At 49.1% G+C, this 25,433-nt stretch overlaps 1 protein-coding gene across 5 annotated transcripts in view; it reads right to left on the bottom strand.

The window, feature by feature from the left end:
- The window catches only part of MYLK (myosin light chain kinase), a 294,654-nt gene that overhangs the window by 97,610 nt on the left and 171,611 nt on the right, over positions 1 to 25,433 (bottom strand). For 4 of the 5 annotated variants that reach the window (XM_042956721.1, XM_042956720.1, XM_007098298.3 and 1 more), the window contains 7 exons: positions 24,998 to 25,163; positions 23,898 to 24,063; positions 21,799 to 21,817; positions 20,129 to 20,667; positions 19,396 to 19,602; positions 14,270 to 14,404; positions 11,072 to 11,224 (listed from right to left, as the gene is read on the bottom strand). In XM_042956721.1, the coding sequence (XP_042812655.1) occupies positions 11,072 to 11,224; positions 14,270 to 14,404; positions 19,396 to 19,602; positions 20,129 to 20,667; positions 21,799 to 21,817; positions 23,898 to 24,063; positions 24,998 to 25,163 (1,385 nt within the window). The remainder of the gene's footprint in view (positions 1 to 11,071; positions 11,225 to 14,269; positions 14,405 to 19,395; positions 19,603 to 20,128; positions 20,668 to 21,798; positions 21,818 to 23,897; positions 24,064 to 24,997; positions 25,164 to 25,433) is intronic. The other variant, XM_042956722.1, reaches the window with a different exon arrangement.

Consider the following 25,433-nt stretch of genomic DNA (forward strand, 5'->3'; position numbering starts at 1 on the left):
CACTAAAAACAGAATACAGCCCACTGCAGAGCTCTCCTGGCACAGCCTCTGGGAATGAGGAGGGGAGAGGGTGAGAAGGCTCAGGATGCTGGAGGAAAACTTCCCCCAAGGCAGGTGCATTGTGAAGGTTATGAAGCCAGAGCACAGGGGCAGTTGAGGCAGGGCAACCCGATGTTCTGTGACCAGAGGATGTGCTCTCAGGTCCCCACTGCTTCCTTCACTCCAGCCCCCAACATCGCTGCCTTTGACAGAGGGGCAGACAAGGTAGGCTTGCCTTTGACATGAGGCCCCGGGACTGGGCTCAGGGAGGTCCAGTATGGAAAGTGTAGAGATCTCGTCTCACTGGCTGGGCTACAGTGGCCAGGAAAGCAGCCTGCCTCGGGAGAGTTGAGGAATTTCCTGTCCTGCACAGACTGAGGCTTGAGGACAAAATGTTTTTGCCTGTCCAGATTCCCCCCATTCCTGCTTCTCTGCTGCCTCAGCCAGCCCCCAGCTTCAGAGGTCCATGTAGATGGGCATTCCTATGGGCTGCGGGAACATCAAAAACTCCTTCGAGCCAGTGGTGGCTCTTCCTTGGCCACCACCCTCTCTCTGGTCTTCCCCCTGCCAAGTTTCCTGGCCCACACCTTATGGGTCTCAGCCAGTGGGGACTAAAAGTAGATCTGTGCCTCCCTCTCCTGTGAGGGTAGCCTGGCCACTGCCTTCCACGCAGCAGCTTACTGGTGCTCTGAAAGCCATGGGAAATGTAGGGTCTGAGGCCGGGGCCTCTCTCTGAAGCTCAATGTCCTCCCCTGTATTTAAGGTAATGACAGTATAATCCTGGGACTTAGGGAGTTTTAAAGAGATAACATGTGAACATACTTTGTATGACTATTCAACACCAATGAGACCTTCTGTGTGAGGCTGACACGGGTGTTGACTCACACTTCCTCACCTGGGCTCCACTACTTGTGGATTATCAGCTGCAAAGGAACACAGATGGGGCCCTCACCCAAGGATCACAGACTCATTTTTACATGACCTGAGGCAAATACTGTTAGGAATACAAATGTATTGCTTAAAGCTCTCCTGGGATAGAGGTAAAATAATTAGAGAACAACCTGGCTGCACCCACTCTAGGAGAGACATGAGTGGATGACTATCTTGTGGGTGCCTGGCCTACGAGACACTGAGTCCCATGCCGCCATAGTCCCAGGAAGACCTGCTCTGTCTTCCCCAGGCCCTGAGCCTGGACAGAGGGCAGACAGAAGTGATTGGAAGTAAGTGTGCAGAATGAACCTGGCCTCAGACCTGCAGTCTGGGCTCACATGGGACCAGTGTGACTGAATCTAGGCTAGTGAATGGCTGAGTCATCCCTAGCATTCAATCGCCCCAAGTTCTTCTCAGGGTGAGAAACCAACCAAGCCTCCCTACACACACACTCCGCACTGGGACTAAGGAGCCAGTGAGGATCTCAGTTCTGGGGCAAGTAGTTTTCTGTATGCAGCCCAAGAAAAGCAGCCCTCACTAGAACCCTGAAGTCCCAGTCCCAATACCACCACCCCACTTCACTGATAGAGAGGCCAGGGCGTGCTCAAGGTCACGGGGCCAGTTACAGGCCGACCTAGAGCTCATACCCAGGCCTTCTGGTGGTAAGACCAGATGCTCTGGAGGCCATCTCTTCCAAGGGAGCCAGGCTTCTCCAGTGGTGAACCCTCCACAAGGACAGACGTCTTACCTGCTGACCTACGACCTAGACCCTGGCCAGGGGAGGAAAGCTAAAGCAAAGCAAGGGCCAGCCAGGTAAAAAGAGCCAGGCGTGTGTATTTCATTTAATTCCAAAGCCAAATTGTTCTGTCTCACTGTGGCCTGTGCACTGTGCATCAGTTTATGCTCACTCTTGCACAGATTTAGATAAAATAAGAAGACAGAGGGAAACTGGTGCTCTGAACTCCTAGCTCCAGCTGTGTGATCTGAAGCGAGCCCCCTGACCCACAGTTATCATCAGTTTTTTCTTTTATTTTTTTTTAACGCTTATTTATTTTTGAGGGTCAGAGAGAGTGTGAGCAGGGGAGGGGCAGAGAGAGAGGGACACACAGAATCCGAAGCAAGCTCCAGGCTCCGAGCTGTTAGCACAGAGCCCAATACAGGGCTCAGACCCACAAACTGTGAGATCATGACCTGAGCTGAAGTCGGATGCTTAATCGACTGAGCCACCCAGGCACCCCAGTTATCATCAGTTCTTGATGATGATACAGTGTTGATAAGTGTATAATGTATGATAAGCACTGCTGGGTTTTTAGATGATTAAAAGAAGCAACATGCAAAATGTATAATAAGTATATTTATAATAAGTATAAAAATAAATAAATTTTAAAAAAATTTTTGCCTTTCCTAACCCATCTTTTTGGTTGGGTACACTCAATCTGACCATAACTAAAATGAGAACCATCCTCCAAACTAGGGCACTCCCATTTAACCAGACAGATGTCTGGAAGGGCATTAACAGCCGCCTCTCTGTTGTGACATCGTCACAACAATGCTTTGCAGAGTCCAGCACTTGGGGGTTTAGAAAGATGATCGCAGCTGGTTCAGTGTCACCCTCAACATCCTCAGAGGGAGGGCAGGTGGTGTCCTCATTTTATGTCAGCTCAGAGAAGGGAGGTGGCCTGTCATAAGATACCGGGGCTGACATGGCCACCAGGGATCTGGTCTCGATGCTGCCCTGCTGCCCTGAGAACAAAGGCCAGCCACCTAGATTCCACTGGGAGCTCTCTGCTGTTGTTTGTGTCCATGCCCAGACTCACCAGTTACCTGAGAGAGGTGGGCCTCTGGGGTCGTCCTTTAGCTATCATCTGGCACAGTCCTGCTTTGAAGCAGGGGGACAGGGGCCAGGGTCTGAGATGAAAGGCCCCCAGTGGCCCAGGGAACCTGAGCCTTCTTCATCTGGGGAGGGCAGACACTGGCTGTGGCACACAGATGGCAAGGGAGAGGTCCGGGGGACCCAGTGACAGATGCGCTACCCAGCTCAAATGGGGCTGGACTAAATACACTCAGGTTTCCCCCATATCTGTGCTTCCTGCTGCTCTGCTGAGACCAAGCCCAGAGAAGGCCTTCTCTCTGGGCTCCAGGAAGGGCCGAGCCCCCTTGATTTACTGGCACAGGATTAAAGATTGAACATGAACTCATCCATGGCTCTGGTACCTGGTCACTTGGCTGATGACTCTCTAGTCACTCATGGACTCACTCTGTCATTTAACTGAGTAGCTAGCTACTGGGTGCCCCGTTCCATTTGGAAAGAAAGGGAATGAATCAAACCTGTCTTCCATGGAAAGACAAGGACTGAGACCAGGAATACTTAGAAGCAGTTTGTTGATAAGCCAAAATGATGCCGTATCGATTAAAGCTGGTAGTGGGGAAGGGGGAGGAGCAGGAGAGAGGACAGAGCAAAAATGGATGGAGGGAAAAGGAAGGGCCCTACTGACCCTCCGGGTTTTTCCTCCTTGGCCATGCTCTGTTTTGACTCATCAGAAACTGTTTTTGCAGAATCGTGTCATGAACTTGAACATGAACTTCTTTCTCCAGTGAAGAAGCATCCAGCAGAGAACTTGTCGAGGTCCCCAAGAACCAGAGGGGGTGGCATGGGGGCTGAGCAGCCGCAGGCCTGGTTCTGCAGCTAACTAGCCAGGTTTGGTGGGCAAATGCCTCTCCTCCCAGCAAGGGCTTCCTCCACCTGTCACACAGAGTTAACTCAAAGGTGGAAAGTGGACTTGTTACTGGAATTAAGTAAGATGAGCCAGCTTTTCTAACCGATTAGACTTTGTCTATTAAAAAAATGTTCCTCGGGGCTCTTGTGTGGCTTAGTTGGTTAAGCGTTAGACTCTTGTTTTCGACTCAGGTTATGATCTTACAGTTCATGAGGTCAAGCCCGGTGTTGGGCTCTGTGCTAACAGTATGGAGTCTGCTTGGGATTCTCTCTCTCCTGCTCTCTGCCCCTCCTCCGCTTGCATGCATACACTCTCTGCTCAAAATAAATAAATAAACTTAAAAAAAAGGTCCTCCTTAAAAACATTAATTGATAGTTTAAAACACTCGCATGAACTGGTATTAATACAATATTATATTTTGAGAAGCTCCTATTCAGAGGAAGAGTTAAATACCCACATAGCAGGTGTACTTTGTTACTGTTCTCACTAATTCTTATACAATAGCCTGTATAACTCATTCCTCAAACCTGGAGACATGAGCAAGGCTGTTAGCTTTTCTTGGGCTTGAAATTAAGAAACCTCTGCGGCCTCAGTCCCAGTGGCTGGCTGTGATCTCAGCCCTCCCTCTGTACTACAATGATCCCCCTATTCTTCCCTTTGGCTCCTTCCTTTCCTTTCCATGGGTTTAACAGGAAAAACAATTCAGAATTCTCTAGAGAAGCATTTTCTGGGGTGGCTCAAAGCATTTTTTGGCGTGGCTCAGTTGGTTAAGTGTCTGACTCTGGATTTTGGCTCGGGTCGTAGTCTCATGGTTCATGAGATCAAGCCCCAAATCAGGCTCTGCGCTGAGTGTGGAGCCTGCTTGAGATTCTCAGTCTCTCTCTCTCTTTCTCTCTGCCCCACCCCCCAATACTCACCTGCCCTCTCTCTCAAAATAAGTAAATAAACTTTAAGAGGAAAAAAAAGCATTTTCTACACCTGTCTTTTATTAGCCCACCTGATGCTCTTCAAAGGCCCATGTTTATGGATCCAAACTTGCATTAAATACATATGTTTACACTTTGAGTCGTTTGTCTTGAAAATGGTCCCCAGCAGGCTCCCAGCTCATTCAAAACTTATTTCCGATTACAACAAAAAACTGTGGTAAAGTGTTTAAACAGATGACACAGACCTATAAAACACAGACAGTGTTGGTGGGAAACACCCTACCATCTAAAGAGCCCCCAGGACTCTCCCCTATGGAGGGAGCATCGCCTATTGCTGTCGTGGCCATTTACTGAGTCCCACTCTCAGAGCCTCAGGGCTTGTCCATCAGCAGCTTGCCCGCATCCCTGGATTCACAGGTGGTCACCCAATGAAAATGGACGTGGAATAGCCCTCCCCTACTTCCTAACACCCCATCTCCTAATGCCTCCATGCACAGACACACAGACCTCTTGCAACTGCACAGCTGGAGGGAAAAGGACTGGCAAGCTGTTCTGCTTAGTCACTACAAGGCACAATACCATTCCAGCAGCAACTCGGATTCACTCCAAACCCTGTTATACTATGGAAATTCAGTAAATCACCAACTGACGGGGAGTTCTGGAAGCAGTCTTCCCTTCTTTCTTTATTTGGTGCTCAAAGTCCAGCATGGTCCAGGGATCACAGACTAGCCTCCTCCTTTCCCTAAATGCTAACACTGTTGACTCTACTCATCAAAGTAAGTACTCATCAAAGTACTCATCAAAGTACGCTTACTTTGATCAAAGTACTCATCAAAGTAAGCTTACCTTCACCTAGCCCCTTCCTATATGCAAGGTGTGAATCCTCGGGAAGGTATGTGAATTCTCTTCCAACAAAAGTCTGTCTCCTCAGCACATAAACCTACTTGGTGATTCAACAAAACTTCTGTGTCGTAAAAAGAGATTCTTCCCTGCAGAGCCTTGCTCAGTTGGCTTTTCTTCCCCCAACTGACTTCTCTAGAACCTAAGAAACAAGTGGGAATAGAAGTGTGCAAGGAAAAGAATGAAAGGAAACAATGACATATGACACTCCCCAAAAGATTTCTGACCAGTAATGACGGGGCTGCTGGATGGGAAGCAGGAATCATTGCAACCACAGCCTTCTTACTGACTCAGAGGTTATAATCAAACTCTAAACGTAAAGGTACAGCATCCAAACCACCCAATCTTCCCTCCAAACGAGGGCCTGGGAACCACATTCTCCACCACACTGTCATAGCACAGATCACATTTTGCTGTTAGGGACACAAAGCTGTAATTCTGGATGGCATTTTGACCAAGGACTCCAAGCAAATAAATGACAGATATGACCAACAGTGGGTTGGAGAAGTAGACAGTTCTACATCTTTAATTGTCCAATTAGTAAAATAAGGCCACAGTTCAATAATATGGACACATATGTACACATGTGTACTCAGAGGTCTTTCTGTGACATGAAGAACCCACATGTTGCACAACCCTATTTCTGTTACAGTCAGCCTATATAAAACTAGAATACTGCGGGGCGCCCGGGTGGCTGAGTCAATGGAGCGTCCAACTCTTGCTTTTGGCTCAGGCCATGATCCCAGGGTCGTGGGATTGAGCCCCGCCTTGGGCTCCTCGCTGAGCTTGGGCTGCTGTTTGGGATGCTCTGCCTCTCTTCCCCACGCTCTCTCTCTCTCTCTCAAGAATAAATAAATAAATTTTAAAAAAACATTTAAAAGACTTTTGAACAGATGTTGCGGGTGGACCAAGGTTCTTAAAGGACAAAAAAAATCAGAACTCATGTTTATTCTTCTTCAGTAAGTTTCTCTTGAGCTAACGTAAGTATTACAAATGTTTTCAGTGCTTGTAAGCTTACAGATGGTAGGGTCCGAGCCCGACACTACCATCCAGAGTACCTGAGCATAGACCGGGAGAGAGGTGGTGGCAGGGGGCTGTCCGGGCTCCGAGCTGCCCCACAGAGTGCCTGCCATTCACCTGAAAGCAATCTGGGCTTCTACTGATGCTCTCACTGTCCAGCGATGGCTGACCTCCCTGGCACTAGTGTTTTCATTAGGGTATCTTCACCAAAAACAAATACTCTAATAAATATGCTTCTTTTCTTTTTTTTTTTTTTTACTCTAGAAATCAGTGTGTTTGTTTGTTTTTAATTTACCAACAGTTCATGTCCTGAGATGCCTTTAAGAGGCCCAGCAAGTGGGGGCACCTGGGTGGCTCAGTCGGCTGTGTTCAACCTCGGCTCAGGTCATGATCTCAAGCTTCATGAGTTTGAGCCCCATATTGGGCTCTCTGCTGTCAGCAGAGAGCCCACTTTGGATCCTCTGTCCCCCTCCCTCTTTGCCCTTTCTCTGCTTGTGTGCTCATTCTCTCTCTCAAATATAAATAAAAACATTAAAAAAAGAAAAGAAAAGAGGCCCAGTAAACTTTCAGTTAAATAAACAACCATTAGGCTGAGACACTCTGTCAAAACGGGCACAGTTAGCAAGTTAGCAAATCTAGTCACTTAAGAATTTTAGCCTTGACAAAGATACTTCAGGGGGAGATAAACTAAAATATTCTAGCCTAAGGAAGTGTCTCCCTAACCCCAATGACTCAGTCCAAATACACTGAAATATTTACTCTCCCTCAGATCTTCCTGGGCTTTGCAGGAATTTAGATTAATCACCCTTTAGTCTCCATCCTGGGTCAGGGTGGTGAGGGAGGGCTTTCATTGTCTGGTTAACTACTGGGGATTTTATTTCTAGGGAGGGTGCAGGAAAGGAGGAATATTTGTTGAGGGTCTCTTGAGAGCTAGTTTGTGGATTTCTTGCACATGCCAATGAGCACTGAGCACCCAGGCAAGTGGGGAGGCAGAGGGGTACCCTGGGGAGATCACTGACCTCCGTGTGCCTTTATCCATTCACTGAACACATGCTCACAGAGCAGGCCCCATTCTACACGCAGTAATGAGTAAGACACGGTCCCTGCCTGCAGAGAGCCAACAGTCTGGCAGGGAAGACAACGAAACAGCAATTAGAGTAAAATTCCACAGTAAGAATAAAATTGCGAGCTCCTTACCCATAGAGGCCCTGCTTGATGCGCCCCTGCGTCTCTTCCTGAACTCACTCTCTACCGCTGGCCACCCACTCACCATGCTCCAGCCACATGGTTTATCTCACTGTTCCTTGAACAGGCTGATCTCGTTCTGAATTTTAGGGCCTTTGCACTTACTGTACTGCCTGCTTTTGGAGCACTCTCTCCAGCTCACTGAAGTCTCTGTTCAAAAGTTACCTCTGCCTAGAGCCTTCCTTCACCACCCACCATCCAAAAGGACCCCTTGTACCTTTCTATGTCAGTATTGGATTAAACCAGGTGCTGGTTGTTGGGTGTCTCCCCATCAGAATGTACACACCATGAAGGCAGAGCTTATCAATCCTGCCCATGGCAGCCTCCCCAGAATGATGTCTGGCACAAAGCAGGGGTTCAGTACAGATTTACTGACAAATAAGCACAGTGATAAGGGTGCTTCAGCCAGTAAGATAACTCATTCTGGGGATACCAGGGAGGGCTTCCTAGAGGAAGTGACATCTGTTGGGGGAGATAGAGTTTGGAGAAAGGGGTTGCCGTGGAGAGGAGGCAGAGAAAGCCGGGTAAGCTGGCTGCAGAAATCATGTCAGAGTGCTGGGCCAGCGATTTCTGGATTACAAAACCTTGGCTAAAGAGGTGACAAAGAGCACATCCATGCCTGGCCTTCCTCAGCATCTGTGGGACTCTCCCGCTCCTCTTGCCTACGGCAGAGCCGCCCTGGAAACCACCTCTCCCTGGAAACCAGAGAGGGCACTCTGCTCAAGGGCGCCCTCTCGTGGCCAGAGTCCCTAGAATGGCTTGCTCCTCTGGTTCTCCTGTCTGGCCCAATGCCTCCCTTCTCTGATTCTGATTTTCTCCCTTCACTAGAAACCGACGAACAGGTATGCGGACCGTCATACAATCACCTATCCACTGTCGCAAAGTTGGTCCTTTGGTAAAACTGGTTAGACTTGGCATTTTACCTTGTTTAAAAGTGGGGGTCAGCATACACTGAGCACGTCCTCCGTTCAGAAGACATTACATGCATTCATTAACTTAAGCCTCACAGTACTGGGGACTGTGACTATCAGTGTCCCCACTGCACAGAAGAGGAAGATGAGGCCCGGAGAGTCGAATGGAACTCAGGTCACTGGGCAGCCTGCTGCACAGCCACGATGAGACTGTGGCCCCCAGCACGTTGAGGGTAGCAGAAAGGCCAGACCCTGGGCAGCTACGCGGAGGCTGGAACAGCACTTGGTAGAGTAGAGCCTGCAGCCGCCCCCAGCCCTGAGCCGAGCCGCCTTGGGGCAGGGCCTGGGGTGCCACGGCGGCAGGCAGGCTCAGCCCACCCCACTCCTGTGCAGATGGCCCAGCCCTGCGGCTCGAGCGCGTGGCTGCGTCTCTCAGCCTGCTTCACCATTTATGGTATCTCAGCCTCTGTTTGGCCTTCACAGGCCAGTAAATCCCCACACCGGGAGGGAGTTCTCACCCACGCAGGGCTGTCCTCAGAGCAAACCCAAAGGGCTCTGGCAGAGTTCTTGCTGAGGACCTGTTTCTGCTTTAAAACATGTTTGGATAGGCAATCACCCCAGCCTCACTCCTCCCACAGACCTGGGGACATGGAGGACAGCCCCAAAGACCCCTTGATCCTTTGGGGACCCCCACCTCCAGTAGGGCTATTAGCCCAGCTGGGTCTCTTTAATCCAATCTAAAGCCAGGCAAGTGGGGACAGGCACTGGATTAGCAGGGTCGCTGGCTGAAGCTAGCCAGGAGAGTCTCAGACAGTAGACTCATCACACGTCATTCTGGCCCTCTCGCCTGTTACTAGACTGTGGGGTAGGCCGTGTGGACCTCCAAGGAGAGTCCCCTGTCGGGAAGGTGAGGGCCGCTGCCAAGGAGAGAAGGCTCAGATCTCTTCTTGTTTCATTACTACAATTTCCCGAGGCCCCTCAAAGAGCCATGAAATGAGATCTGTGAGGATAAAGGGGATAGATAATGACAGCCAGAATTCTGGCTGACAAATTCCCAGGAGTCAGACTCAGGCTCCCACCTGGGTGTGAACAGCTTCCTGAAAGGAAGCAGAGGCCAGGTCCCGAGTGATGACTCCATGCCAGAGAACTTCAGAGATATTGGGGAGGACAGGGCATGTGCCCTTTCTTGGCAGGGCACCTCACAGAGCCAGCCTCACCATGAGTCCCTTAATCCCTAAGGGGTGACACTGCTGAGCCCACGGGGCCCAGACTCTCCCTTTGGGCCAGAGGATGCATGCTCTAGAAAAGGGCCAGGCATGGGAATGAGCACAGGCTTGGGGTCATGAGGATGTGGGTCTGAAAGGCCAGCTCCACTTGTTAGCCTGTGTGCGTAGGCAAGTTGCATTAACTTTTTGAGACCTCCAGACCCTTCTGTGTAAAAGAGGGAGAGCACTGCTCTCCCCAGGGCTGCTGAGGTCTAAAGAAGAAAGCATTTAAGGTAGTAACCAGCACATGATTTTCCTCTTGCTCTTTTCAATGAAACCATGTCCTGTGGCCTCCCAGAAGGTGGCTGTTCATGTTACAGGGAGACTCTCCCCATGAGGCCTGAACCCTGGGGGATGGAGAGAAGAGACATGGTCTCCTGCCAGTCTGCTGGGAAAACAGAGCACAGTGCACCCGGTTCAAGCACCCAGGCCCCAGTCACACCCAGGAGCTGGGGGCCCAGGCTGGGGTGAGGGTGGGGAGGCAGGCTTACCTGAACACCCTGGCCCTGGGAAGCATTCCCCAGGCACTGTCACCATGCCTGCTGACACCACAGCGCAGACAGCTGTGTCTTGAGTGCCGTGGCTCCCCTGAAACTTCCTGGGACTAAGGGCTTGGCGAGGATCAATGGATGACCATGATAATCAGATTACTGGACACCATGCTGGTGATGTATGAAAATGAGCCCAGGCTGGTGGGGAGGAGCAGGGGCAGAAGGAAAAGGGGAACAACCTGCAACCCTCTCAAAGCCTCAATACCAGCACTCTGTTACCCAGTAGCCCCCAGCACGGGAGGTGGCATTTGTGAGACACCTAAGTCCTAAGGGAGTACGTGAGTACTCCTCCTAAGTCATTTTTCAGTGTGCAAAGTCTTCACACTGGGAGCTTCTTCAGCCAAGGGAGCCCTTGCCTCCTTCCCTTGAATCTTCCCTTAGCCCAGGTCGGCTGAGGAGGTGGGGAATTGGCTTTTGAATATTCATCTGCCCTGGCAAACCCCTGTCACTGTGAGGCCATTCTAGAGGCTATTTCCTCCACCTGCCTGCCTTCAGGTGCAGTGCTCTTTCTCCAAAGCAGATGTCTGCAGCAAAGGTGCTTCTAGAGAGGTGCCCAGAGGCTCCTACCATGGACAGTGACCCGGGCGCTGCAGGACACCTGCCCCAAGGTGTTCTTGGCCAGACAGGTGTAGATGCCATCGTCCTCCGGCAGGGCGTCCTGGATGTGGAGCTCGGCCACGCCGGCCTCACAGGAGGAGTGAGCGTACTGGATGGGCTGCTCTGTGGAGGCAAGCACAGGAGGGCTCAGGCCAAGGGGTTTCCAGTGGAGGGGATGTGAGCCCTATCCTCTGCAGGGCTGCTGCTGTCATGTCACCACGCTTGCTCAGATCCACCGGGGGCCGATGACATGGCAGGCCCACTCCTAGCCAGCTGGACAGAGGCTTGCAGGTGCCATGGAGGGAGGTGCAGGAGCAAGGCTGGGGCAGGCAGGACTGTGGGGGGAGATTCTGGAGGCATTGAGAATGCAGAAGGGAAAGGGACATAGTTCTGTGCATTTTGTTTAAACAAACAGTCCTTACATCCACATCCTGGACTTCACAGAATTCTGAGCCTGGAAAGAATCTTACAGGGTCATCTGGCCCACAGCCCAGCTTCAGGCACAACAGGCCTCACCCAGACAACATGAGGCTCCTGGCTCCTTTTAGACATCTCCAGAAATAATGACTTCATTCCCACTGCAGATATTCATCAGAAGGCAGTTGTGTGACCTCCACCTGATGTTGCAGTTGGGTCCATTTCAGTACATTTTAGGGTCCATGGAAAAGATAAATATGGGAAACTAAAATGACTCTAGTCCCTTCTTCTCAGAGTCCCTGCTACAAGATGCCCTTTATTCCGGTCACATAAAGTCCTTCATGGAGATAGAGGCACATGCTATGAACGTCATTGGTTTCCTTAATGCTATATGTTCCTGGGACTTTATCATTCCAGGATGTCAGCTTTCATTTCCAGGGGGAAAAAAGAAATCTCATTACTGAATATTCTGGCCTTAGAACAGGAATGTGTCCATTCACCATATAGGAAGCAACTGTCAATTTCTTCCCTTGTCAGGCCCCAGGGTCCTGGTTTGCATTTCATAAAATTGAGGATGGGCGGTAGGGGAGGGACAAAGTGCAGAAAGAAGTCCTCTCCCTGCAATGCAATGTTTTCTTATGCACATAGCAACACTTTGTGTCTCTGGGACAGTCTGCAGAGACTGCCAAGCAAGCATGCCATAGGGCAGGAGAGAAGAGATTCTGCCCTACCTACTGCACTTCATGAAGGGGGTCAGGATCCTGCTACTGAGATGACTGAACACTACTCTTTGCTTTTTGTGAAAATGACGCCCTAAAACCTATCTTCCTTGAGAATACCAGTACATTCCATGACTGCCATCAAAGGGCCTCTGCTGTCGAAATGTGCCAATAAAATGTTTGAGACCTCTTTTGTTACTGGGGGGTAACTCATTTTGGCCCTACAAGCGTGGGATGGAATGGTGGCCCCCAGAAAGGAGCTGTTGGCTCAGGGCACTCAGAATTATAGAATTGGGAGACCCAGAACTCTCGGACCCCAAGACTGGGAAGACCAGAGTCAGCAGCCAAGGGAACTTGAGCACGCTCTCCCTCTAGTGGTAATGGTGTGGAAATGCCAAGATTCACCAAGAATAAGAAGGTGGGGTTGCTTTTCCCAGTCCTGAGGGGTGCAGACCAGGGGTCAGCAAACTATTGCTCATAGGCCCAATCTGATCTTCGGCCTGCCTTTGTATGGTCTGCAAGCTAAGAATAGTTCTTACATATTTTAAATCGTTGAAAAAAAATCAAAGGTAAAATATTTTGTGATCCGTGAAAATCATATGAAATTCACATTTCAGTGTCCACAAATAAAGTTTTATTGCAACACTGCCATACTTATTCATTTACAACTTGCCTCTGGCTGCTTTTATGCCACAGTAGCACAGTTGAGTAGTTGTGACAGAAGCTGTATGGCCAGCAAAGCTGAAAATATTTACTATCTGGCCCTTTATAGAAAATGTGTCTGGACCTCTGGTCTGGATTCTGAGCCAGATGGAAGTGAAACTCTCTTACTCAGATCCTTGACTAGTCTTTTATGCCCATGTTCTGTTCCAGCTGCAAGGAGGCTGCCTGTTTGTAGTCAGTCACAGGATCCGACAGAAGCTCTGTCCATAGTGAGGAGTGGAGGGAAGGGCGACCTCAATTTTCACTTATTTGTCCAAGAAGATGACACATAGAAAGACTACATGGAACCTTCTCTCACTCACTAGAGATAATTTCTACCACAGCCTAAGCAAACCATACCAACTAGGAAGGTTTATAAGTAACACGTCAACGGGATAAACAACTAGGGGCTATTTGGTGCGTAGGTGACAGGTGCCGCTGTCCCTTGAGGGGCATATTCTATCAGCCCTGAAAACTGGCTGAGGTCCCAAACCTTTTGTTCCAGCCCATTTCCTCACCCATAAAGAAGCTGATGCCCAGAGAGGTAAAGTGGGGTGTCCAAGGTCATCCGACCACTCGACAGTAGAGGAGAAGTGCCCTTTGTCTCCTGATGGGCAGGGGCCCCTTCACCCTCCTTGTGGATCCCCAAAGCAGACGCTGCTCAATGGCATCAATGTTATGAAGTGTTGTTAGTTCTAAAATTAGATTCCTCCCATAATTTTGGAATTGAAAGGCTTTTTTAAAAAGAGAAGAGTGATAATACAAGATAACCAATTTTTTTCCAAAAGACCTTACCAGGCAAAAACAAACAAACAAAAAGTTGGCATGTCTCTCTAGGACTATACCATTAAAAAAATTACTGGTCTATGAATCCCCAAACCAACTGCCACTAAATAAAAGGTGAGGTTCCATGAGTAACTTCTAGTGTGGTTCACTAATTTAATTTGTTCATTTATTGACTCAACAAATGTTTATTGAGGGTCTACTATGAGCCTGGCCACAAAAATGAACCAAATTGCCTGTGCACCCATGTACCAGGCACGTTAACTTTTTTGTATTACGGAACTAACTTAATTTTCACATCTGCCACTCTGGAAGGTAGTTGATGTTATTCCCATGTTTCCAGAGCTCAATGCTCAGATAGGAATAGTAACTTGTCCAGTGTCCCCAGCCGGACAATAGTAGGCTGTGATCTTTCTGCACCCTGTGACCTCTGTACCCAGCATTTCCTACTTATGCATAGATGGTTCTGAGTAATAAATGGGGGAAAGCCAAGTGAGAATGCAGGCAGGGCCAAAGGACCCAGAGGGCTGGAGCAGGGGGAACTCACCATTGAGCAGCCAAGTGATTTGGGGGACCGGGATCCCCTGCACTGAGCACTGCAGCACAAAGTCCTGGCCCTCAATGACAGTGCAGTCCTTCAGGACACTGGAGAATGAGGGAGCCACCTCCATCACGGCCAGCTCTGCAAGGGCAAAGAACAGACAGGCCACCTCAGACCACCCTGGCCTGCTCTGGTGACAGACTACAGTCACCCTGAGCCTCACAGGCAGATACCTCGCTGCCCCAAACACCCGGAGCTTCCTTAGGAGCCTGGCTGGACCTTAACCTATCTTCACACTTGGAGGCAGGCAGCACCACAGGTGTGGAGACCTGGACTGGGAGGCAGAGAAAGCGGCAGGGGCTATTTCACAGTCACAGAACAGCCCAGGTCTGGGAGTGCTCAGGACACGGGCCTGCACCCCCTCCCCCAAACCCCGCCCCGCACCCGGGACTCAGGCACCTCCTAGGTTGGCTTCCTTTTGCGTCCTGGAGCATCCACAAGACTTCTTCCCCACTTTCTCTTGCCCCTTCTCTCCTTTAACATATTCTATCAGACCTGCACAATCTGGGGAATATCTTTGTACTTGTAGAGACAACATGCCCACTGGTAAGGACATTTCAGTTTTAATTACTATTTTTTCCAATTCCAGGACAAAGACTCACGTGTGTTGTAGTTTTCCAACCTAAGCCGATGGTTCAGGACCACTGGGGGCCTGGGACTATGCATTACTAAGTTCCCTCATGACTCTGATGCATATTCGAGAACAACTGAGCTGAACTTTCCAGAAGCCCTCTACATTGGTGAATTGGGGAGCATTTTGTAGTTTGGGGATCTTAACTAAGAGCAATAGGAATAGATAATCTCTTCTACAACTGGAACATGCTGCAGAAACGTCAAGGTGGCTGACAGCTGAGAAGAGGAAATGGGTTTGGTGATTAGACGAGGCCTCAGCAGTGGGGTGGCTCAGTCGGTTCAGCGTCTGTCTTTGGCTCAGGTCATGATCTCACAGCTTGTAAGCCCCGCGTCAGACTGTCCACCGTCAGTGCAGAGCCTGCTTTGGATCCTCTGTCTCCCTCTCTCTCTGCCCTTTCCCCACTCTCTCTCTCTCTCTCTCAAAAATGAACATTAAAAAAAAAGCCTCACCAGTGCTTTTCAAGAGAAGCTAGTCTAGGCAGTGGTGAGGGGTAAGCCATATTATACTGCAGGAGTTTAAGGGCAAACACGGGTACTTGAGGGCTTACTATGTGCCAAGTACTTTTCTAGATGTGACTGTGGCAGTGCCATGAGGTTGCTATCTTAAGCTCACTTTACAGACCAGGTTAAGTCCAATGGTGAAGACAGGCTTTTTGCCCAGCTACATCCGCCCTTCTACCCCCACACCAGAGCTCCCCTACGGGGAGAGAAGGCCGCAGGAGAGCAGCTACAGTCAGAATGATGGTGCATGTGATCTTCACTGCCACTGAGGGAAGGGATGAACAGACTACCTCGAGAGCTGTGGAAGGCACTTCTATCCCTTTTCCCAGCCAACATCAAATTCCCTCCCAGGGAAATGCCGTAGACAGCCATTGAAAAAATACGGACTTCTTTGTCAGACCAACATGGGTAAGAAATATGCCACCTTTCACAAGGTGTGTGACCTCCAACAAGTCATTTAGCTTCATTACAGCTTAGTATTCTCATCTGGAACATGGGTGTGACTACAATGATCTCACGAGACTGTTGGGATAACTGAATGGAATAACAGAGATAAAGCATTTATTTATTTATTTATTTTACATTTATTTTTGAGAGACAGAGACAGAGCACAAGTGGGGGAGGGGCAGAGAGAGAAGGAGACACAGAAACTGAAGCAAGCTCCAGGCTCTGAGCTGTCATGTCAGTACAGAGCCTGACGCGGGGCTCGAACCCACGAACCATGAGATCATGACCTGAGCTGAAGTCGGACGCTTAACCGACTGAGTCACCCAGGTACCCAAAATCAAAGTCATTTAAAACAAAAATTTTTTTAATGCTGATTTACTTATGAAAGAGAGAGAGAGAGAGAGAGAACGAGTGGGAGAGGGGCAGAAACAGAGGGAGACACAGAATCCGAAGCAGGCTCCAGGCTCCAAGCTGTCAGCACAGAGCCCGACGCGGGGCTCGAACCCACAAACCACGAGATCATGACCTGAGCCGAAGTCGGACGCTCAACCGACTGAGCCACCCAGGCACCCCCAGAGAGAAAGCATTTAGCACAAAGCTAGCACAAATGCTAGCACAAAGCCTGGCACGTTGAGCAGGCCTTTGCGGAGTGTGAGCTGTTGTTATCAAATGGAAGCTGTGCATCAATACTACAGCTGCAGCAAGTTTGGGGTGAAAGTGGAGAAATCAAGGAGGAGCTTCAGGGGCCGTCGAGCAGAAGGAAGACTTTCTTTCCTTTTTCAGCATAGGGAAGACCAGAGCATGCTTCTAGGGAGAAGTGAGAGAGACTCTGGATAAAGAGAGGGAGACAGATTGAAGAAATGATGGGAGAGTAAATCATCATTAAATAAGATCTTTGTAGAGAGAGGAAGGGATGGAGAGGGAAGTCCAGGTAAGAGAGGCAGACAGCTCTTCTGCAGCAACGGGACAAAAGGGAGAAAGAGGGTGTTGCAAGAGAAGGTGAAAAGACACGTGTCAGGTGACCTGCATGCTGGTGAAGTCATCAGGAACGGTTTTAGACCAGCCAGTGTCTCCAGGAGGAGGGGGAGTTGAGAAGTACTTTTGCAATGACAGCATAAGGGCTTCTAAAATCCACTCCTCCATACAAGTGACAAGGACACTGGCAAACACAGTCAAATTCAACTTTTTCTGAACTCTGGGCATTAACCAAAGACTTACAACATTCTGAGCAGCATTCATTCAAAAACAAACAGCTGACTGTTGGTGAGAAGAGCCAGCTTTGTGGCAGGCTTAATTCCCATCCCGTTTGCCCCGGGGTCTGTGGTAGCTCTGAAGACCACATTCTCTTTCATCCCCACCTGACTGTAAGGAGAGTCTTGATGCACAGCTTCCATTTAATAATAATGCTAGTTAACACTCCAACAATGTTGGTTGGCAAAATGATGCTTTTTAACTTTCGGTGGACATGATGCCATGTGTCCATCCCATGCATAGAGCCTGGGATGATGAGGCTCAGGCTCTTGCACTTGTGAACTCTATAGGAACTCCCACCTCCAAATGAAACGGATACTATTTCTTATGAAGAAATTCATGAACATAGGAAAAATCCCAATTGAGAAGTAAATCAACTGTATTCATGTAGTGAGAAGTAAGATTACCCCCACCTCTTCCTAAGAATCCCCAGTTTCCCTTCCTTGAGACAAGTCGTGGACCCTTCCAGAAATGTTTTATGCACACGTAAGCATCTGTGTGCACATATCTAAATAGATTCTTTTCCTTTTGTGCAAATAGCATATGATACACACAGCTCTGCACTTGGCTCTTCTCCCTTACTGGTATATCTTGGACATGCTTCACCATCAGAGCCCACAGATCCGCCATATTTGTTTTACTGGCTGCATGGAATCCTACTGTATGGATGAAGCACTAAGTTCTTTTCTTTTCCTTTCTTTTTCTGGAAACATTTATTATGGCAAATTTCAAACATACACTCTAGTAAAGAGGGCAGTACAGTGGATTATCATATACCTGTTTCTCAAATTTAATAATTATCAACTCATGGCCAATCTCATATCATTTTTATGCCCACCAGCTCCCACTACACATGGATTATTTCTGAAGAAAATATCAGAAATCATATTATTTCACCAGTAAATAACTCAATTCATATTTCTAAACTGCACAGACTTAAAAAAAAAACCCACAAGACCATCGTATCTTAAAAATAGCACTAATTCCTTTATATCAAATATCTTGTGGATGCTCAAATTTTCCTTGTGTTGTCATTTAAAAAACATTTTTAAAGGTGTCTCAATCAGGATCCACAGAAAGTCCATGGATTACAACTGTTGATATCTCATGTATCTTTTCATCAAAGTTTCCAATTGGAAATTTTCCTTCCTCCTCTTTTTCTTGCAATTTATTTGTTGAAAAAAATAGGCAAAGGGTATTTGTCCCATAGAACTTCCAACAGCCTGAAATTTGCTGACTCTATCCCTGTGGTTTAATATGTTCCTCAATGGGCTGAGGGTCCCTAAGTAGCATTCAAAATAAGGAGGAAATTTTATAGAGATAGATGGGTATAAGGATATTTATCACAGTTTTGTTACGACAGTGAAAAAATGGAAACAACATAAATATTCAATGATAAGAGCAAGCCTAAATCAGATACGCTATTCTATGAAATATCATATGACTGTTCAAGTCATGTTTTTGAGGTGTGCCCGGATGGCTCAGTCAGTTAAGTGTCTGACTCTTGGTTTCGGCCCAGGTCACAATCTCATGGTTCGTGAGTTTGAGCTCCACGTTTGGGATTCTGTGTCTCCCTCTCTCTCTGCCCCTCCCTCTCTCTTTCTTAAAAATAAGTATGCAAACACTTTTTAAAAATCATGTTTTTGAAGAATATTAAGGTAATATAGAAAGAAATCGTATAGAAAGATGCTTATGTAACATGAACAAATTAGAATAGAAAGCAGTATACAAACAGCACAATGCCGATTTTGTTTTAAAGACATTAAAATACCTTTTAATGTTTCTGAGTCATAAGACCATCTTGTGTTTAAATCCCCCACCGTGAACATGCGTAACTTTTATAAACAGATATTTCAGTAAACATAAAAGATGCGGGATCCCACATCATCTCCTATGACTCTGAATGTGTATATTTAGTGAACATTTGGTTCTCTGTGGTTACAAGAATGAGTCATGGCACTCCTTGGACAGCTGAGGAACCCAGAAAAGGGAGCTCTGGGCAGGGCTGGGCATGGGGTGTGGGCATGCTTATTCTGAGGGGACTGTGGCGTGAACTCCTGATCAGGAGTCACAGTCCTGGAGCAATGACTTTGGCCTTGGCATGTGGGTGGGGACGGTGCTTCTGTGGGGTTGTACACCCTGCGTGGGGGTGGTAGGGGGCGACACTCCTGTGGTGTAGGAAGCACCCCATGGATGGCCCCACCCCGGAAAACCCAGGGTGACTGGAGGAGTGTACTCACGTTTCACCAAGAGAGTCCAGCCACAGGACACCTGGCCTTGGACATTGGAGGCCGTGCAGCTGTAGTTCCCACTGTCCCTGGCCCGCGCTCTGAGCAGGCAGAGGTGATGGCATCCGCCTTCTTCATAAACCTCAACGATGCCTTCTCGTCTTCTCACGGGGGCACCTTCCAGGAACCAGGTCACTTCAGGCTTCGGGGTCCCTGAAACTACAGGGCCAGGCAAAGGGCATGAGGCTCCCAGAAAGCATACTGTGCCAGCGGGGCGGGCGGCATGCTGGGCCCATGGGAGGAGCTAGGGCTGGTGTGAGCTGCCCTCCCACTGAAGAGGCTCTTACCCCTCACCCTGCACTGTGCAGGAGTAAACATCTCAAGATGGAGGCAGGGTCCTTGGGGAGGACAGACATAGGAAGACAAGCCAGGTCTCCAGATCAGCCAAAGCCAGCAGAAGGGAGAAAAGAGGAGCCCCTGTGGCTTGTTTTTTGATGGTGATATTGATGATGGGTTGTCCCCTCTAGAGTGGTAAGAATTAGGGCACAGGGCCGAGGCCCTATCCAACAATGAACATCGGGCCACTGCTGGGTGTTTCTCCAGAACAAGGCACATTACTAGACTGAGTCCTTCCTGAGGGAAGACCCCTGTGAGGTGGCTTCTGGGCCAGGTGGGAGGGAGTAGCCACCCAGGGGCTACATTGGTGAGGTGGGCTGGGGCAGTGACCCTCTTCAGCTCTACTCACCCTCACATCTGAACTTGACTATTTGATCTTCACTGACTTCCTGGCTTTGGGGCTTGCTTTCAAATTTGGGGAATGTGTAATCCCTCCGGCTCTCCATGGGGATTTTCCTGGTAGCAACCTTGCTCACAACCTCCTGGCTTCCCAGGCCAGAATGCCTGGTGGGGAGGGTGGCCGGAGGAGGGGCAGCTGGCCTCTCCCCGTCTTCTCCAGAAGGAGAGAGGGCGCCCGAGGCCAGTGCTCTTGGTTCCGGCTGGACTTTTGCGGCCTGCAGGGTGATGGTGCTGGAAGTCTTCTGCAGGATGGGGCTGCTCAGGGCTTTCCTAGGTCGGTCCCCAGACGGCTCCAGCTTGCATGCATCCCGAAGGGGCTGAGGATGGCTACCTGTAGCCCAGGTCGGGGAGCCACCTCTCTGGGTGCCGGAGCAGTTTTTTCTTTCAGCTGCAGGCTCCAGGCTGCCCAGTTTCGGCCCCTGCGTCGCTCCATTGGTCACTTCCTTCCTGATATCTGATTTGGCTGCCTTTGTTCCTCTCACAAATGACCTGTGTGGTGGTGGTTTGGCAGGGGGAGGGGCGGGCAACGGGGAGGGAGGAGGAGAAATAGAATGATCTGGTTACCCACAAACACTACTCTTCACGGCACAGACTCCAGGGATCATGAAAGCCCACCAATTAAGACAGAGTACAGGCAAAGGTCTCTCTCTGCAGCTTTCTCAGCTTCCCAACCCAGAAGGCAAGCAGTCATTCCTGACACTTCCCTGCCCCTCATCCCAATCCAGAATGTCCTGTCTGCACTTACCCAATCAGCCTTTTTTCTCCCCCTCCACCCAAGTGCCACCCTAGTTCCCACCACACAACTGGCTCCCCCTTGTCCCCGCTGGCCCCCTCTGATCCATTTGGTTCTCTGCATCCATTTTGGATTCTGCATGAGAAGCACAGCTGATCTTGGGTGCACTGAGAATAAAAGTGAGCTTCTCAAGATGGCCCATGTGAGCCGGCTCCTGCTGCCTCCTGGACCTCACGAGACTATCTTCGACGCCTACCACGCTACAGCCACACACGTGCTCTTGCGGCTCCCCTCCGTGCCACCCCTCTCCTGAGAATACTCTCTCCCTGAGCTTTTCCTCTTCTGGGTAATACCACCCTTCAAGGGCCTGAGCTCAATGTCAAGTGTTCAGGATGGGCTTCTCTGAACCTCTAATCTAAATTAGCGCTGCCCATTACCCTTCCTCAGATGCATGGCAGCTGGTAACTATGGCAGCTCCACTGAAAGCCCCTTCTCTCCACCAGATGTCTGCCCACCTTGCAGACCCAGCGTCTAGCCCCGGGCCTCACGCATGGGCAAGGAAGCTCCTGGTGAAGACGTGCTACATGGGCGAGTGGATTCTGCCTGGCACAGCACCCTTCCTAATGACTGCTAACTGGTAAAGGCATTGGCCAGACTCTGGGAAAGATGACAGCATTGTGTCTTCAAGAGTCTCACCACGATGACAAGCCTACTACAGAACCTGTATGGCCTACTGCAACAAGAGAATGAGACCAAACACAACCATGTCCCCCAACAGTCAGTTCTCCCTCCTATATGACGACTCGGAAATTCGAGGCATTTCTCCATTACAACCTCTTTTCTTGCAGGGCATCCCAAGATGGAAATGACTACAAGCCTAGACATACCTATTGGCATTGTCCAAACCTGGAAAAAGGGAGAGGGGTAGACTGTTAGTGGAATATTACAGGTATCGAGAGGAGAAAGTGATAAGACAACACTGTTTTTCATTTCTTATGGAGTGTTCATGTCCCCAGCTCCCACTCTGCCCCTCACCTCCACTCCTACCTCCCTCACTCCCTCAGCTTCCTGGTCCTGAACTACTCAGGTGGATCTGATGAGCTCCTCTGAGCCCTCCCCTGAGACAATGTCAACATTTCCAGGGCTTCCCTGGGCCATCTATGGTGGTCTCAGTGGCCATACTCTGCGCCACGGGACCTGTCCTGTTCACTAGCCACAGAAGGAAACCAATTATGGGACAAACAAAAATAAACATCTGAAAAGTTCAAACCCAAACAGTTTAACTTACATATGGCCCTAGAAAACAAACCTCCCAAAGTGACCAGTTTTCACAAATACTTGCTTTAAAAATATACAGGGATGGGGCGCCTGTGTGGCTCAGTCGGTTAAGCATCCAACAGCTCAGGTCATGATCTTGTGGTCTGTGAGTTTGAGCTCTGCGTCCAGCTCTGTGCTGACAAGCTAAGAGCTTGGAGCCTGCTTTGGATTCTGGGTCTCCCTCTCTCTCTGCCCCTCCCCCGCTCATACTCTGTCTCTGTCTCTCAAAAATAAACATTGAAAAAAAAATACAGTCAGTTCTTCAAAGAGAAAAAAATACCATATATTTTTTCCTGCCACATTGTTTTTTTAAAATTTTACTATGGAAAATTTCAAAACATACACTAGTAGAGAGGATATAACAAACTCTGAAAGCCATCACTCAGATTTAAAAAATAGTGACATTTTACCAGTCTTTCTTATCCCTTTTTGTTTTGGTTTTTAGAGGAATTTCTTCTGGGAGTATTTTTTAATAAGTTTATTTATTTATTTTGAGAGAGAGACAGAGAGAGAACCAGAAGGGGAAGGGCAGAGAAAGCGGGGGACAGAGGATCTGAAGTGGGTTCTGCTCTGACAGCAGAGAGCCCGATATGGGGCTCAAACTCATGACCCATGAGATTATGACTTGAGCCGAAGTTGGACGCTTAACCGACTGAGCCACCCAGGTTCCCCCGGGAGTATCTTAAAACATATCCCAGGCAACATATCATTTTGCCATTAAGAATCTGAGAAGGGAGCAGTTCTTTAATTCAGTGCTAGGGCAGGTAGAGGGAGTGGTTAAATCACTCTTCTCAATGTCCAACAGTGAGTCTCCATCCCATGGTGAGCTGTAAAGTCTACTTCTTTCAGGACCAGGACTTTTGATAGTATAGGATGGAATAGAGAATACCAGCACATACTGTACATAGTACAACTCAGGACTGTTTTATGAAACTTGTTTCGGTTTGATATGTTTATATATATATATATTATGTCCTGGGTTGCAACGTAGAACTCTCTGTGAGTTGAGAAAAACACCTGAGACATCAATGGTGAAGAGAGCAAGGAGGAATCGTTTCTGAGACAGGAAGAGGAGATTGAAGGTCATTTCTCTCCCTGACCCCCCAAATCCCACCTTGCTCAAGGTTCCCACTCTGCAGAGTGATGCCAATCCCTTTCCCTGCCCACACTCCTGCTTCCACAGGCTGGATGTGGTGGAGCAAAGGGAATGCAAAGAGGAGACATATTCAAAGAGATTTCCTAGGGAGAACTGATAGGGGCTGATGCCTACAGCAAGGAGGAGGCAAGAGTCAAAGGAGATGCTGAAATGCCCAGCCCGGGTGAGAAGGAAAAGCAGAATCCAGGGGTAGAAAGAGTTAAGTTGAGGGAAGACTTGAAGAGAAGGACAGAGTAGATGATAAGTTAAATCTTAGGCAGGTTAAAGTTGAGGTGATGGTGAGACATGAGCAACGTTGACTTTTCCAGTGGCAATTAGAGATACAAAAAGGAGTCTGAGCAAGAAGAAAAGGCTGCAGACACAGGCGTGGGGCACAGTGCAGTGACTAAGTTCAAGATCTCGCCCCTAGGGAAGGCATGGGTATGTGGGCGGGTCAGTGTCACACAGATCTGTAATGAACAGCAGCTCCTTCTAGGAGGGGCCTTCTGCACTGGCCCGCCCACCAGTCGATACCTTGGATAGAAAGCTCGGCCGACATGGAGGCCTTCCCCGACCCATTCACCACCATGCACGTGTACACTCCCACATCATCTCGGCTGACCTCATGGATTTCCAGAACTTGTACCCCATTCTTCTCAGACATAGATACACGGGCACTTGGCTTCAGGGGAACATCTCCCTGTGGATGGGCAGAGGGTAGTTTGGTCAGAGAAACCTGTTTACCTTTTGGCACTATCCTACCTCCTGCCAATCCCGGGGGGACAGACGCCAGGCACAGGCAGAACCCTTTGCTCCGGGCTCTGTCAACGTGCTCAGAGAGGAGTCCTTGGACAATCCAAGGGCCCTGACTTGAGGTCTATGTGTGTGGTGCGGCATCAGGTCCAGCTTAGAGCAGGCATATGGAAGTTGTTCCAAAGGAGCCCTAGTTCCAAAGGAGCCTAGGACATCCTACATTCCTCACTTTGGTTCTGCTTTGCCTCCCTCTCCTTTATTCTTTTTCCAGGGTCAGTCCAGGAGAATTAAGAAATAGCTAAAAGTGTCCCATCACTCATTTTCATCCAGGAGTTCCATCTATGAAAGCGACTCTCGCAGGCCTTGACCCCAAATGTTCCCCACATCTCCTCAAGGCCCTGATCCCCCTCTCCTCTGCTCTGCCTTCACCTTGTCCAGCCCTGAATGAAACACTCCAGACAGTATTTTGAGATAGGTGGGATCATCTCTGCCTCACAGATAAGGAGACCAGGGTTCCAAGAGACAAATGACTTGCCCAGCATCACATGTTTCACGAATGACGGAGCTGTGGCTTGAAACCTAGTCTCATGACTTCAAATTCCACTCTCTTGACATGGTCATGTCTGCACTGACTCAGAAGTTTAATGCTATTTGGGGAGTATATGGATTATAGGACATTGATGGCTGAGTAACAGAGGCAGAGTGTCCAAATAGGGGCAAGAAGAAGCATGACTACTGACCTACAGAGAACCCTAGAGAACGACTAGAGTTGAAACAGAAGGAACTGATTGGAAAGACAGACTCCTGTCGGTCCAAGGGTCTAACCCTCCACATTCAGGGTCCCCAGGCCTGGGCCAGAGTTGGGGCAGATAAAACCTCACCTTGAGCCACGTGACCTGGGGTTGGGGCCGGCCAGTGATCTTGCAGGAGAACCGTCCCATCTGTCCCTCTTTGACTATGGCTCGGCCCAGCTTGGTAGCAAACTTCGGTGGGCACTCTCCCCAGATGCTGGGACGGGTCTCCACCGCAGGGGCTGCAAATCTGTCCCTGGAAAGAAATCAGCAGAGTGCAGTAGCAATTCAGATATTCTCTCTGCCCTCCACCCCCATCACTTAAGTTGGGTCAGATACCAGCAAAGGGCAACCTTCCCAATTCCGTGCCTCAAACACATTTCTCATGTACCCTCTGGAAACGTCTGTGGCACCAAAGCCTATGTCTTCTACCTCCTGAACATCCAACCAGACTTCATATAAGAGCCTCCCTTGAAGTAAGGTATACCTGAATTCTACTGAGCTCTGGCCAAAAGCCTGGGTTCTG

This window comes from Panthera tigris, chromosome C2 (genome assembly GCF_018350195.1).
Source record: "Panthera tigris isolate Pti1 chromosome C2, P.tigris_Pti1_mat1.1, whole genome shotgun sequence".
NCBI classification, from domain to species: Eukaryota; Metazoa; Chordata; class Mammalia; order Carnivora; family Felidae; genus Panthera; species Panthera tigris.